The following is a 16861-nucleotide window of genomic DNA, read 5'->3' on the forward strand; positions in this document are numbered from 1 at the left end:
TAAGTTTACTAGTTTTTCTTCTGTAGTATCTAATCTATTCTCAATGCCAACAGCGATACTTAATTTTTCATCTCTAAAAGTTCCATTTGGCTCTTTAAAAAACAAATATATTTCCTTATCTCTCCTCACTATACTCATGTTTTTTTTAAAATACTTGACATAGTTATAACAGCTATTTTACCTTCTTTATGCACTCATACCATCATCTTTTTTATTCCTCAGTCTGCTTTTATTGATGGATTTTCCCCTTGGTTTTTGGTCACATTTTCCTGCTTCATGACAGTCCTACTAATTTTTGGTTGAATGCTGAACATTAAAAACTAAGGAAACGATCCCGTTTACCATTGCAACAAAAAGAATAAAATACCTAGGAATAAACCTGCCTAAGGAGGCAAAAGACCTGTATGCAGAAAACTATAAGAAAGTGATGAAAGAAATCAAAGGTGACACAAACAGATGGAGAGATATACCATGTTCTTGGATTGTAAGAATCAATATTGTGAAAATGACAAAACTACCCAAAGCAATCTACAGATTCAATGCAATCTATCAAATTACCAAAGGCATTTTTCACAGAACTGGAACAAAAAATTTTACAATTTGTATGGAAACACAAAATACCTTGAATAGTAAAAGCAATCTTGAAAAGAAAAATGGAGCTGGAGGAATCAGGCTCCCCAACTTCAAACTACACTACAAAGCTACAGTAATCAAGACAGTGTGGTACTGACACAAAAAGAGAAATACAGATCAATGGAACAGGATAGAAAGCCCAGAGATAAGGTGACCATATGTGCCTGGGTTTATCTTTGACAAAGGAGGCAAGAATATACAATGGAGAACAGACAGCCTCTTCAATAAGTGGTGCTGGGAAAACTGGACAGCTACATGTAAAAGAATGAAATTAGAACACTCCCTAACATCATATACAAAAATAAACTCAAAATGGATTAAAGACTTAAATGTAAGGCGAGTCACTATCAAACTTTTAGAGGAAAACATAGGCAGAACACTCTTTGACATAAGTCACAGCAAAGCCTTTTTTGACCCACCGCCTAGAGTAATGAGAATAAAAACAAAAATAAACGATGGGAGTTAATTAAATTTAAAAGCTTTTGCACAGCAAAGTAAACCATAAACAAGAAGAAAAGACAACCCTCAGAATAGGAGAAAATATTTGCAAATGAAGCAACTGACAAAGGATTAATCTCCAAAATATACAAACAGCTCATGCAGCTCAATATCAAAAAAACAAACCATGCAATCAAAACATGGGCAGAAGACATAAATAGACATTTCTCCAAAGAAGACATACAGATGGCCAACAAACAGATGAAAAGACTCAACATCACTAATTATTAGAGAAATGCAAATCAAGACTACAATGAGGTATCACCTCACACCAGTCAGAATGACCATCATCAAAAAAAATCCACAAACAGGACTTCCATGGTGGCGCAGTGGTTAAGAACCTGCCTGCCAATGCAGGGGACACGGGTTCAAGCCCTGGTCCGGGAAGATCCCACATGCTGTGGAGCAACTAAGTCCGTGCACCACAACTACTGAGCCTGCGCTCTAGAGCCCGTGAGCCATAACTACTGAGCCCGTATGCCACAATTACTGAAGCCCATGTGCCTAGAGCCTGTGCTCTGCAACAAGAGAAGCCACCGCAATGAGAAGCCCATGCACTGAAACGAAGAGTAGCCCCTGCTCACCACAACTAGAGAAAGCCCATGTGCAGCAGCGAAGACCCAGTGCAGCCAAAAATAAATAAATAAAAAACAAATAAATAAATAAATTCATTAAAAAAAATCCACAAACAAATGCTGGAGAGGGTGTGGAGAAAAGGGAACCCTCACGCATTGTTGGTGGCAATGTAAATTGATACAGCTGCTATGGAGAACAGTATGGAGGTTCCTTAAAAAACTAAAGATAGAACTACCATATGACCCAGCAATCCCACTACTGGGCAGATACACTGAGAAAACCATGATTCAAAAAGAGTCATGTACCACAGTGTTCACTGCAGCTCTGTTTACAATAGCCAGGACATGGAAGCAACCTAAGTGTCCACCGACAGAGGAATGGATAAAGAAGATGTGGCACATATATACAGTGGAATATTACTCAGCCATAAAAAGGAATGAAATTGGGTCATTTGTAGAGATGTGGATGGACCTAGAGACCGTCATACAGAGTGAAGTAAGTCAGAAAGAGAAAAAGAAATACTGTATGTTAATGCAGGGGTCCCTAACCCCTGGGCTGTGGACTGCTACCAGTCTGTGGCCTGTCAGGAACTGGGCTGTGCAGCAGGAGGTGAGCGGTGGGCGAGCGAGCCAAGCTTCATCTGTAATTACAGCCGCTTCCCATCGCCCGCATTATGGCCTCAACCATCCCCCCCCCCCCCCCCCGTGGAAAAACTGTCTTCCACAAAACCGGTCCCTGGTGCCAAAAAGGTCAGGGACTGCTGTATTAACACATATATGTGGAATCTGAAAAAACTGGTACAGACAATCTTATTTACAAAGCAGAAACAGAGACACAGACGTAGAGAACAAACGTATGGATATCAATGGGGAAGGGTGGGGGTTAGGATGAACTGGAAGATTGGGATTGACAGATATACACTATTGATACTCCGTATAAAAGAGATAACTAATGAGAACCTGCTGTATAACACAGGGTACTCTACTCAGTGCTCTGTGGTGACCTAAAGGAGAAGGAAACCCAAAGAAAAGGGGACATATGTATACGTATGGCCGACGCACTTTGCTGCACAGCAGAAACTAACACAACATTGTAAAGCAACTCATACGCCAATAAAAATCAAAAGAAAAAGAAACGTTACGCTTTTGAGTCTAGATTTTACTGTATTCCTTTGAAGAACACTGGGCTTTGCAATGGTCGAAGGCTAAGTTATTTGTATCCAGTTTGATCCCTTGGAAGTTTGTGTTTAAGCTTTGTTAGCCTGGGTCTAGAGCAGCCTTTACTCTGGGAATCAGTCCCATCACTGAGGCATAGCTCTTCCGGAATCTTGCTTCATCCCCTGAGTGAGGATGGTCACTGAGTGAGAACGAGGTCTCTCCATTACAGCTGAAGCTCATGTGCCTCCCAAGCCTGGGAACGCTCTAAGAAACCTTCAATTCCACCTCCCAGGCAGTTCCTCATCCAAGCTCGTGGAATGTCTTCTTAATATTCAGCAAGGACTCAGTGGGATCCTTATGCACGCTTTGGGAACTCTTTTTCTTTGCGGATCACCATGCCACGGGCTCCTCATCGCACGGCCCCACAACATCCAGGTGCCTCAGACTCTGAATTCTGCCCTCCACCTCCCCGGCTCTCAGCAAACGGCTGTTCTCTGTTGAAGTTCCTCTTCCACGCTCCCTGGTGGAGACCATGTCTCCAGGAAACCCGGGTGATTGCAGGGCTCATCTCATCTGCTCCTTTTCTACCAGGGATCACGGTCCTGCACTGCCCGTCGCCCGAACGGTGTTTTATGTATTTCATATAGTTTCCTAGTTTTTCAAGATAGAAGGTTTAATCTGATTTCTGTTATTCCATCATAGCTAGAAATAGAAGTCCTTTCTTATATTTTAAAAGTGAATCTTGGAAAAATGTTTGAAAGATCTTCAAAGAGTTAAACACAGAATTACCGTACGACCCAGAAATTCCACTCCTAAGTTTATAAGCCAAAGAACGGAAAGCAGGGAGGGACTGAAACAGATATTTGTATACGCGTGTTCACAGCAGCAGCATTCACAACAGCCCAAAGGTGGGGGCCACCCAGGGGTTAACAGATGATGGACAAGCAACACGTGGTCCATCCACACAATGGAATATTACTCAGCCTTAAACAGGAGTGAAGTGCTGACACAGGATGGAACCCGAGGACATCAGGCTCAGCGAGATAAGCCAGTCACAGAGGGACAGATACTGTGTGATTCCATTGATATGAGGTCCCTGGAGTCATCACACTCAGAGACAGAGAGTAGAATGGTGGCTGCCAGGGGCTGGGGGAGGGGGAGGGGAGTTAGGGTTTAATGGGAGCAGAGTTTCAGTTTGGGGAGAAGAAAGAGTTCTGTGGACGGATGGCGGTGATGGTTGCCCAACACTGTGAGTATACGTAATGCCACTGAACTGTATGCCTGAAAATTATTAAAATGGTAAATTTTATGTTATGTATATTTTATCTCAATAATACAATCACCGAAAAAGAACCTTCCATCTGTAGTGAAGGATTTCCCCCCAATCTTTCAAATATTCCAATGAAAATCTGACTTCAAAATTTGTGTAATGCAACAAGTAGCTGTGGTGTGTGGATCGCGTGGTATAAAGTGGAGCTGCAAGACTCGGGTGAGGCCTGCGGGTGAGACGGTGCTCGCTCAGCAGCTGCAAGCCTCGGGTGAGGCCTGCGGGTGAGACGGTGCTCGCTCAGCAGCTGCAAGCCTCGGGTGAGGCCTGCGGGTGAGACGGTGCTCGCTCAGCAGCGCCACTTCCTGACCCTGACGGCTGCGCTGCATTCACGTTTGACAATGTCTGTTTATAGGAAATACACACAGAAGTCAGGGGGACGGGGCCTACTCCCAATGGTTCAGAGAAAAGAATTATGCTGGCCATGTATTTGAAACTTTTCTGTAAGTTTCTATGGTTTCAAAAATTTAAAACATAAATTGAAAGTACTGAAAAAAGTTTGTGTAACTTTTATGTTATCACATTGATCTGTTAAGAGCAATTAGCAACAGTAAAATCCTAGTAAAGTGAGTATAAACCATGATACAAAATTTAAAGTTAAAAAAGTAAACACCTTAAAAACATATTTAAAAATTAAGAAGAGAAAAGAAATTTTTAAAAAACTGAGTTTAGATGGTGACAAACATCTGACTCTCACTATAACTGGGACCGAGTCCCTGCTTCATGCTTTACAAGAGCAAAGAGGGAAAAAGACAAAATGCAGGCAGAACAGCGAGCACACGTCTGACAAACGTCCATCAGTCATACTCACACGATGGTTTTTCCGATGTGCAGAAACGACTTCTCTACGAATTCCCGGACGCTGTGGACCTCCCCCGTGGCTATGACAAAGTCCTCGGGTTCATCGTTCTGTAGCATCAGCCACATGGCCTAGAAAGAGAGGCAGAGCCACGTGAAAGCTGGACCCAGCTGCCCCTCGGGAACTATCACGTCACCAACGCACATCACGGACAGGGACAGTGCTAACAGGTAAACCAAGGCACACAAAAGCTCTCAGGAGTTTATCTGAGCACACGTTGATTCCAAAGGTGTTCAGGAGGCTCCCCACGCAGGGACAGGGGCGCAAGGCTTTTACAGAGTAGAAGTGAAGCGAAACAGAGCAAAGCAATTATTTGATTATCTGGGAAGCCGGGTGAGCTACTGGTGAAGTTTCACTTCCTCGGATTCTGGTGTGGTGACCCTGGCTACCAAGGGCTAACAGCCTCCTTGTTTAGATGCTTTAACCTGTGTAGACAGACGGTGACGATGAGTCTAGTCCACTACCCTGACCGCGGCAGTCGTGGTTCTCAAACTCTAACGTGAGACGGAATCATCTGGGGACCTCTGGGTACATCCCAGGTGCACAGGCCGGGCAGCTGTTGCAGCACCTCTGTCTGCAGCAGGACCTTGGACTACAGTTCACACGTAGGAGATGCTGAAGAGCGTCTGCACTGAATAACCTTTTCAAAGGATATTTAAGAATCATGGAAGGAAGGCAAGAAAACATCATTTAAGGACAGGTGTTTATCCTCCAAAGTAGGACCAAATTTCTTAACAGTAAAGTTGGAAATTTACCACTGCGGTGACACGGTAAAGCAAAATGTTCAACAATCCTTAACGGAAAAACAATCACATAACGAACAGCACTTTTAACAAGTTATCTGGCAGTGAAGACGTCTGCGCAGAGTTAAGGTTTCAGTAGCTGTGTTTGAAGGTCAGGGGCTCGGTGGGCGCATCTCACAGACAGGCTTTTTCAAGGAGAGCCAGAAGTCTAGCTGCAGGTGAAAGACCCAGAACAGGGCTCCCAACTCAGCTCAGACGGCTCTCTCCGTAGCAGCCGGGCCCAGAGGTTCTATAGCTTGCAGCCACGCACTGATTTTAAAGGTTTGTTTACACAGACAGAAGATGAAGATTTTACAAAATTAAGTATAGCTGGTATCTGACAGCAGTCTCTTTAGGAAAAAAATCTAAGACAAAAAAAAACAACAAAAAACAACTCAATGCGATAACCTATAATGAAAAGGAATCTGAAAAAGAATATACATATGTATATACACATATATATGTATAACTGGATCACTTTGCTGTACATCTAAAACACATTATAAATCAACTATACTTCAATAAAAAATTTTTTAAAAAATCAATTTTTTTCATCACTCACACCCACTTTTCCAAATAAAATAGGTGAAAGCAATAGTCACCTCATTAGAACACAGAGTCCCCAATATTATGTGCATTGAACTCTTGTTGTAACATCTATAGAAAACTATTGGTTGGTGTCTCCCCAGCTGCTGTGGGATAAGCTGAAAACTAGGTTTCTGAGATCAATGGAGCCGCTTATTTTCTTTTAGAAAACACAGTCAGCAAAGTTTTTGCTGATTTAGTTTAAGTTTAATTCTTCTTTATTCATTTCAATTTATGGCAGCCTTCTAAAAAATAGAAACACGCACGTTTCTCCTGTACTCGAAGTTTTTTCTTGTGACTATTTCGGTCTATTTCCAGATTGTTTTAAATTGTATTTTTGTCCTGCAGAAGACAAGGCTTTCGGCAATTTCACACGCCTTGGAGAGGCGGCCCCCGGGTGGGACGCTGGAAGCAGACGCAGGTCAGGGACGTGCTGAGAAGCATCAGACGGAATCGTCCTGGCAGGAGAGGGGTTTGTTCACATTCATGAAAGATCTGCAGTTTTGTTTTGCACTGAGAGATTATAGTTGATGAATTTATTTATAACACTTTAAAAATTTTACATGAATTATATTAATAATAAAGCTTGATCAGTTCTAAAAAGGCACAAAATGCAAGCTGTCCTCTTCATCGGGATGGTGCGTGCGGCCCCGAGGGTCAGACCCTGGGCCAGCGCCCTTGGCTGTTCAGCTCCTCGAAGGTGCCCTGGTCGTGGGCACCAGCAGAGGTGAGAGGTCCCTCTTGGTGTCCGCGTCTTGCAGGTGTCCACCCAGCCTGGAATACCCTCCTCCTCGGCCTGGGAACCCTCCATCCTGGGCCCTGGCATGGCCTGTGTCTCTCCAGGTTTCCCTGGGACGATGGCATAGCACACTGGCTATACTGGCCCGAGCTGCCCTTTGGGCACCTCCCCAACTAAGCTGACCCTCTCACGTGCTGTGTGCACGCACACGTGCACACACACACACACACACACACACACACAGACGCACGTTTTGGCTTTCTTCAAAATGCTTCCAAAGTTTTTAGGAAAAGTTAAATTATGCTTCTGGCTAGAATTTCTATCTGAACGTTTTTCTGAGGGATTAGTGTATGTACTTAAGGGTGTTTTACTTGACTTTCCATTCTAAAAATAACATTTCAAGTAGGTCTTTCAGGACTGCTCAGCTTATTTTATTTCTTTTAAACACTATGTTGGGCTGGAATGGTTTTGAAAAAATCATATTTTTAATCATGTGAAAGAAAGCAAGGGCTGCTAAAAATAAAGGGAGAAAAGACGATGACTGGTTGCGGGTGGATTACTTGAGACACCGGCACCAGCTCCCTGGTGCTCGTTCCATCCCCACCGAGAATCCGGGCACACAGGAGGCCCTCACTTTCACCACAGCTGAGTGCCAAGAATCTGCCCTTTTCTTTTCCAGCCGACCATCCGTGGCCTTTGACCTACCAATTTCTAGGCATTTCCTTTAAAGTTCATCCTGTCCCAGACTCCAGCCTGGGAATGGGCGGGAAAGGATGTACAGCTCCAGATTTATTTGTTATTACTGAATAGTTTACTGGTTTTAAAACGCAGAGGGAAAGGCTTTGTTTGAATTTCCACTGAGCATAATGAATCGTCTCTGACTGGTAAATGAAGGCCGGTGACACTCCAGACCAGATGAACAAGTTGGTGCTCTGCGGTGATCGTGGGTTAGGAATTTGCCACCGAGCCGGGGCCGCGCGGCCCGTCGCGATGCCCAGTCGTGTCCAGCACAAAGGCCCCTGTGTGGGAAGCGCCACGGCCTGCACGTCCTCACGCAGCTGCACACGCTGATCTGGTCCATTTCTTCCCTGATGGACGGCACGGCCGAGGCGAAGGTTCACCTCTCCTCACCTTCCTGTTCACATGCGGGCCATGTGACCCACGACTCGGCCGGCCACCCCGTGCTCAAGTCCCTACCCAGCTCCGGCTTCCGGTGCAGAAACGCTCCTGAGGTGACAGGTTTCAGGCGTCTGCACTCTGGGCCCGTCCCTCCCGGAATGAGGGGCCCCATAAGGATACGACTGACTTCCCCACCTCCTCACACACTTAATTACCTCTGCCCTGCCCTGATCACCAGTGCAAACGGAAACACCGCCTGCTTTTTATGTTTTAATCCATCCCACAGGGAGGAGTGCACCAAGGCTTGGGACTCTTCAACATCAAAATGTCTCCTGATGGCAAAGAACGGCGCAGTTCTCCAACCACGTTCCATATTCATCTTGCTTTTAAGGCGCATAAAGTCCAGGGGGAACCCGACTCCACGTCACTGACGCCTGAAGGCCAAGTCTAGGTGGTTATAAGCATCCGCTCCATTTGGATACGTGCTCTCCTGTAACTATACAGCGAATCTATCTGTTTTACAAACCTAGTTTAGAGAAGTCAAAATAAAACTTTAAAAAATCCCCCCACCCCCGCCAAAAAAAAAAATACTCCTCTCCCACACCTGCTCTTCGGCCGTACAGGTCACGACGTGGAAGTCACGGTGGAGGGGCCTCCTCCTTCCTGGACCCAGGAGCTTGCAGTGGCTCCCAGCGGGACCAGTGGTGGAGAACAGCCAAAGGGCATCACCACAGCCGACCAGCTAGCCTTGATTCCACGCGTGCCTTTCGGGCTGGGATGTGTGTTTGTCTTGAAAACCTGGATTCGACAATTGCTTCCACCTTGCCATTAACCTCCGGCTCAGTATCCAAGCCACGGACACTTATTAACTGAGCTGTCATCCATGAATAACGAGATTTGTTAATCAAGGTTATGTTTAACTATGTTCATCTGACTGCTGCCTTCTCAGTCCTGTGCTTTTGTGCTTTACGGGCTACTGTCATAAAAATAATCTAAACATATACACGTACATAAATATATATATACACATATGTAAATATATGTATAAAATAGGGGAGAAATTCTATGAAATGATTCTAATAAAAATCAGAGGCATTTGAACAAATGGAGATTAAAATTCCCCATAAAGGATTCTAAGTGTGGAACCGTTCACATACATTTTCTTTCAGCTCTGTTCAGTAGCTGCTTTCATCCTGATAGCCTGGTGTTTTCAGTTTGAATCAGGACTTCAAGGAGTCCTGGGCTAGGCTGGGTCTTATGCTTTGTGGGATGCACACAGTTCGGGTTAGCCCGGGGGGAGTACCCCTTACTCTGACATAGTTGGGAAACAGGTACTAAATGACTAACAAACACAACTGTATTGAGAAAATCATCTAGCATAAAATCAAAACCTCAGCCTATTAATTTCTTCATGGGTAAAAATACTGTTGTTTGTGGATTCCTTTGATTAAGGGTCTTTTAGACATTTGAAAAGTACAAAGTTACTGGACAGGAAAAAAATCATTAGGTGATACATTTTTAAAAACACCAAAAATAATAAAACAAATTTAGAAGGCTATCTAGCTCTTGCTATTAACATATCATTGAACATTGATACCAATGCACTGAAAGAGGCCAGACCAACACTTGCACTGCCCTGCCCTTCTGTTCCAGCCAGGTCCACCAAGCTACGAAGTCCGAGGCTGGGGGTCACAACATACAGCCTGAAAGCTCTAGTCCTCCGGGAATCACTCTGACCCAGTTTTCTGGAGCACCATCTGCTCTCTCTGTATGCAGAGTCAGGTAGCGTAGTTATTTATTGATCTCTGAGTACATTTTATCTCTTCCATGCTTCCACGCACTCCTTTTCTTTTCCAGGCACGCCAATTATGCATGTGTTGGATCTCTTTTCTTCTGTGTTCAGGTCTGTTACTTGCTGCCCCATCATACTTATCCTTGTTCTCTTCCATATTATTATTATTATTATTATTATTATTATTATATTATTATTATTATTATTATTTATGTGATGTCCTCCTGCTTGTTCACCTGTTTCTAATAACGCTTATTTAAAGGTTTCTTGCTAATGTGACTTCAACCTCTGGAATGATTTTCTCTCTCTTGTCCGTGTCTTTACTGACTACTTCTCGCTTAACTCCTTCATTTATTTCCTTTAAGTCCAGGGTCTGCAAACGTTTTCTGAAAGGGCCAGAGAGTAAACACTTTAGGCTTTCGAGCCACATGCTGTAACACAGCCGCTCAGCTCTGCCGCTGGAGCACAAGGCGGCCACACACAACACAGGAAGAGGTGGGTGCGGCCGTGCTATTTACACAACCCGTGACTGGCCCACGGGCTCTAATCTGCCCTCCTCGGCTTCTGGCAAATGGAACCAAACTGCGCTGCCTGTAAGCTTCTTTGAATCCGTGGTATTTGCCTTTGCTGCTACTCCTTATGGCCCGTATGTGCTTTTGGTCTGTCTCGTTTTGGTCCTTGTCCCCCCTTGCAGCCCTCTCCCCAGGCCCACTCAGCTTTCCCATTACTCTTCCTGTTTGAACAAGGCTGCATACTTGCTGTGGAACGGTGTGAGGAGAAGGAAAGTGCAGGGCGGGCCTGCAGCCCCACTTTAAAGTCCTCCCAAAACCCTCTCTCCAAAATCAGGACACTCTCTGCCCCGGGACACGGCTGCCCTCACTTCCCGGCGCTGATCGGCTGAGTGTGGGCCCCAAGCAGCCCAACCCCGGTCAGTCCGCACTGCCCCTCAGCCAGGAGGCCAGGCCCCGACATGAACCCGGGTCCCTCCCGTCGTCCTGCAGGAAAGGCTGGGCATCGATAGAGACATTGTCCAGCCCTACGGAACGTCATTGTGTGGGACTTTTAGGACTGGGAATTAATTGGAGCGAATTCTACAGCCAGACATGTATGCCCAGCACAACGTGCCCTGAGTGAGCACATGAAGCATGGTATGTACCCAAGGTTATGTGACCACGTAAACAACGTAGGAAAGAACCATAAGAGAAAACGCACATACAGACAAAGGCTGCTGCTTAATCAGCCATCCCGAAACTCTGGCTTAAGCCTTTTTACTGCTCAGGACCCTGAGTTCAGAATCCGGGAGGACGGCTCCTCCCTGCTTCCCGGGCTGCTGGCCGAGATGGCCTCCCGCACAGGCCTGGGTCCTCCGTGCTGGACCGCCCCCCAGCCCTCCTCCTTGTGTCCTGTCCCCGCAGCCTCTCACCCAGCCTGGCCCAGCTACCTAGAAAACAGAATCTGCAAGGCCTCCTAAAGCCTCGGGAGGCCCCGCCGTGCTCCTCCATGGACTACTGTGGCAGGCACAGCCCGAATCCAGACAAAGGGGAACGCCCCCCACCCCCACCCCCGCCATGAGAAAAGCAGTAAAGTCACACTGTGACAGGGCGTTTAGGATGGGCGGGCAGTCCTGTGATGACTGTAATTTCAGCTGTTTCAATACAGCAATGAAATCCTTATGTTTGCCTTTAACATAAGCATTGTTGCCTCTGCTGTAGTGTCCCTGCACAGCTCTGCCTACCTTGCACCGTGCAGTGATGGTCAGGTTGACACTAGCTCAGGGACTCACACCTGGCATACGGGCCCTGACACCATGACTGTCACAACGCACTTCCCAGAAGTGCTGTTTCCTGGAGCCCAGCCGCCTACCCCTTCCAGGTGCTTCCAATACCTGCTCCCACTCGCATGCCCGGCGAGCCACCCAGACTTCGCTCCTGGCTCAGCTGCACAGCAGGAAGTGACTCCACGCCCACGGCCGGCCACCTGCCCGCCACTCCCGGCTCGTGGCTCCCGGCCCAGGGCTGCCTCAACTCACCCTTGGGAAGCAGCTCTGACTTCGCTGTGACCTTCCCCTCAAAGCCGTCCTGAGCACCCAGTTCTGCCTCTCGTCTGACTCTGACCGGAGGCGCCCAGCTTCTGGGCTGGTCCTGGGCTCCCTTGAGTGACAGGCCCGAGCCTCGCCACGGACCTCTGGGTTCCAGTACTGACAGCCATCGTTACCGGTAACTAACCCTGATAAACACATCACATTATGTGCATTAAGGGAAACGCAGCGGGACTTTACAAGCTAAGGTTCCCTAAAACGGTGCTGCCCCACAGAAATGCAATGCAAGCCACATATATAACTTAACATTTTCTATTAGCCACATTAAAAAAGGAAAAGGAAAGGGCAGAGCTAATTTTAATGCTTTATAAGCCAATGTATGCAGTACATCGTCGTTTCAATAGAGAATATTATCAAGGTATTTTACGCTGTTTTCCTATGCACTGAGCCTTGGAAGCCCCGTGCACGTTCTGTGTTCGCAGCACATCTCAGCTCACCTGGGCACCCCTTGTATGCCCACGAACACAGGAGGCTGGCAGGCACTCATGGGGCAGCCGGGCCACGGAGCCGCCCCGCAGAGGGAGAAGGGGCCCCCTCTCGTGTGTGTGCTGCCCTCACGCCGCCGCTCAACCTGCAGGGCTTCGTGGAGGCGGCCTGCTCACCCCGGGACACAGCTGGCGGATCATCCTCTCCCCTCCCTCCTTCCTCGTCTCCACCACCTGACTTTTCCTGCAGTGACTACATCGGTGATGCCAACTAGAAGACAGACCTTGAGAAGTGGGCTAACTAGCTCCCAGTTTATGACCGTCTGACTTTTGAATGCCTGTCTCATTCGTGTACCAATGGGCAGTGACACCACACCCCTGCCTCCCAGTGGGAACAGTGGGGAGCAAAGACCCAGAGAGACACTTACGGGCACGATGACAGCCGGTGCTCAGGGAGCAGGCAGGGGTGCTGGAGTCTGTGTGCATCAGAGCCTCCTGGGAGGTTAACACACAGATCGCCGGCCTCCTCCAGCCCCAGCGAGGCCGACTCAGTAGGCCTGGGGGAGGCCTGACAATCTGCACTTCTAGCAGGTTCCAGGGCAAAGCTGATGCTGCTGGTCTGGGGACCACACCGAGAACCAGCGCGTGCCGTGGTCCTCAGACCTGGAGTCAGACCACCCGGGTTAAACCTCGGCTCCAGGAGTCACTGCATGACTTCTGGAAAGTTCCTAATCTTCCAGGGCCTCAGAAAAATGAGAATAATGGCACCAACCTCGTAGGGTCGCTTTTAGGATGAAATTAGCTAATATATGAACAGTGCCTGGAACAGTGCCTGGAACAGAGTAAGCGCTCAAGGACTATTATTTATCATGATGATGATGACGGTGGCTACGCAGCTGGAGAGGGTTCCTGGCACCTGGGAGAACCTAGTTCATCTCCAGGACCAAAGTCCTGCGTCCATACATGGCATGCAGAGTGAAAGGGTGGAGTGAATTTAATCCCCATTCTGTTCACAGCCACAGACTTTCATAGTTGGAAAGGACCTCAGAGATGCTGTCTTTCAATTCAACTCATAAAAAGGCGGGGAAGCAGCTGAAACCAGAGAGGTTATGTGATCTGGCTGAAGTCACACAGCTAGTTTGGCCGGAGGTGGGACGAGAGCCTCAGTCCCCTGTTTCGTTTTCTTTTCACTGCATTACACTCCCATGCATTTTCCTGTGGAAATTCTGCCATTCTAAATGGTCGTTAGGAACAGCTGCGTGGACTTGTGCGGACCAGCCCGGGGACCGGACCTGTCGGTCAGCAAGTATTTACGGAAGCCCACAAAGTGCCAGGCACTGGAGGATGCCAGGTGGGGGAAGACACGGAGGATGCAGAGCCTGGCTTAGGGGCATCCACGCTTTACGCAGGAAAAAGGCTCTAAGAGCCCAGCATTTGACTTAAGGAGGAACTTCTGAGACATGAACTCCAGCGAGCCTCCAGGAGACATCAGGCCTGGGAGCTCCGGACAACCTCCGTCCCAAGCAGGCCCCCCCCACCCCCCACCCCCGGCTTGAGCTGGAGGCGTGAGGCCAGAGCTACGCTCAGCCAGGGGCCCGTCCCAGTGCCTCCCCCACTCCCAGTCCCATATCAAGGGTGGACACAGACATATTCTAGGCCAATCGGGGTCTCAAAAAAGCCTGTGATCAGAGGCCCAGAGACTGAATGTGCAGGATGGCACTGGGCACCGGAGATGCCTGACTCCGGAGTGGGGTCAGCGCCCTGCTGAGGCCGGGGGGGAGGCCTGAGGCAGAAGGAGCACCTCAGAGCCCAGGGCAGGACACCTGCTGGGCGAGAAGCAGGGAGGGCAGGACCCCAGGCCTGGGGGGAGCGAGGGGCAGGCGCCCGGAGCACGGCAAGCGACTCCACCGCCCCGGCCTGGGACGTGCCCCAGCGCCCCCTGGGATGACTCCTTTTCCACCTGAATTTCTTCGAGCTGGTTTCTGCTCCCTGTGCCACGAGCTCGGAGGAAGACAGCTGGGGACCAGTCCCTGCATGGGGCGGGGGGCAGCCATGCATCAGCGCCGAGAAGGCAGGTCCAAGGGGTAAGGCAGCACCCGGGCCCCAGAATCCTCAGGGAGGAGGGAGGAACGCCACGTCCCCGAGCCACCGGGACCAAGGGGTGACCGCTGACCGCTGGCAGGAGCGGGGAGGCGGCGGGCACACCTCGCGGCGGGAGGGCTCTGAGAACCCTCATCCGTCTGCTCCTAGACCCACGAGCGCGGCGCCTGCCCGTCCAGCATCCCTGAGGACCTCGGCCCGGCACACGCAGCATCCTTGTCACCGGCGAGCTGGTGCCCATTCAACGCATTCATTGAAACTCATTTCAAATGTGTTTCACCACAGCATCCTGATTCACAGAAATCAGGATTTCAATTTAAGAGTCACTCTACCCTCCATACTCTTAAAACTACGCTTGAATAGATTTAGATTTAATCATTCTGCCTTTAATTTCTGGTTGCTAAATACAAGAACACCCCAACAGAAACACCACGTAAGCTTTGATCTTCTGGGAGGTTAAGCTGCTCTTTTTAACCTGGTCTTGCCCATGACTGTAATGTTTCTGTTATCATAATTATTTCCTAGATGCTGACTCAGTAGTGTCCTTGATTGAGAGAGATGGGAAGGGAAGCTAGTTCTATTTAAGAAAACATTTCTTGTAGCAGTAATATTTGAGCCTAGTGACACGGGAGGAGAGAAATTCCACTACATATAAAAAACCCAGTAATTTACAGACTACAGCCCCTCCACACTGCTGAAAATTAAACCAAAAGCTCCTTTATGTTCTTCAAATTAAAAAAAAAAATCAAGAGAGCTCCTGAAAGTTTGATTATTTTAAAAACACATAGATAGTGACAGATTTTTTTTTTGAGTCTTTATAACTTCAGATGAAATTTAGAAAATCAGGCCTTTGATAAACTGAATTAATATTTTCAAAATAGTTAACATAACAAGTCTTTAAATATTCTAAAGTGGCCCCCCACCCCAAAAAAGAAAATAAAAACCAAACAAAAACTTGAGAGAAGCTTAACTCAAATTGCTAGACTATGGAGAATAAACCTGTATTTTTTGGTGACTAGAATTTTCTGTAGTCTGACAGTACCAATGACTGCTCAAGTCCCATGATTAAGAATAAAAAGCTGTCTAATCCCGTGAAGAACCAGAAGCGGTTCTCCCGGCAAACGCTGACGGTCAAGGGCTGAGGGGCATCTTTTCTGTTAACACAACACAACATTCTCACATGCATCTCATATGAACGGACAATGTCTTCACTGTCCTCCTGAACACTAATTCGGGGTTGTATTTTTCTGCTGTGTCAACGAGTGTCAAAATATTGTTCTTCCAATACATGAAAGTATCTGCGTGGAGCTTTATGACTGATCTTGAGATGTTAGCCAGAGGCAGAACAGAACAGAGCCGCTGCAGTTGGGAAATCTCCCTGCAACGAAAAGCAAGAGGCTTTAACATATTCTGCCTTTCTGCCATTTTTTTTTTCCAACTGCACAATGGTTTATTTACCCCGCAATTGGTGAAATTAAAAGTAATATCGGACACAACAAAACTATATTTCAACAGTAAGACCCAAAGGATTCCATTTCCCTGAAAATGAAACAGAAAGTTTTCAAGGAGGAAGACAGAAACTCCAAGAGGAAATTCTAAGAGCCTGACATGAATTAATATACAAACCATATCAACCGATTACAGGAAAGCCAAGAAACACTGTGCGTCTCAACTATGAACGGAGAGACTTTTTCTAAGTCATGCATCTCCGCCTCATCTCATCCTTAGGTGTGCAGTGGCCTACCACTATCTGCATTTATCCCAGTTATTAAGAAAAGCAGGGCCACCACATTTTCTGTCTCTCCAGAATTGAAGAGCCCACAGCCAGGCGTCTGATGGGTTTTCAATTCTGTCCTTTCCCTCCTTCCTACTAACTAACGGGCCACGGTGGTTCTGACGGAAAAGACACCGTGTCCTCTCACAGAGGCGCTGGTCCGGCTGATGGGTTACTCACTATGAAACTGAGGGATGGGCCCAGCTGCTGCCCGGGCAGAGCAGTCCCAGAGCTCGGTGCCAGGACAGGCCCAGCGAAGGCCACACTTGCACCACAGAAACCAGACCAGCCTTTTGAGTCAAGTGTCGGCTTGCAGACAAGTAACTACATCAGCTCTGAACCACCACCACAATGTTCTTATTGATCACGAAGGCTCGTGACGCAAGGCTTGGCAGGG

General features: G+C 47.5%; 1 protein-coding gene across 1 annotated transcript in view; it reads right to left on the reverse strand.

The window, feature by feature from the left end:
• The window catches only part of GMDS (GDP-mannose 4,6-dehydratase), a 481487-nt gene that overhangs the window by 87745 nt on the left and 376881 nt on the right, over positions 1–16861 (reverse strand). The window contains exon 8 of the mRNA XM_082663621.1: positions 5003–5121. Within this exon, the coding sequence (XP_082519747.1) occupies positions 5003–5121 (119 nt within the window). The remainder of the gene's footprint in view (positions 1–5002; positions 5122–16861) is intronic.

Source organism: Grampus griseus, assembly GCF_964374135.1.
Source record: "Grampus griseus genome assembly, chromosome: 10".
NCBI classification, from domain to species: domain Eukaryota; kingdom Metazoa; phylum Chordata; class Mammalia; order Artiodactyla; family Delphinidae; genus Grampus; species Grampus griseus.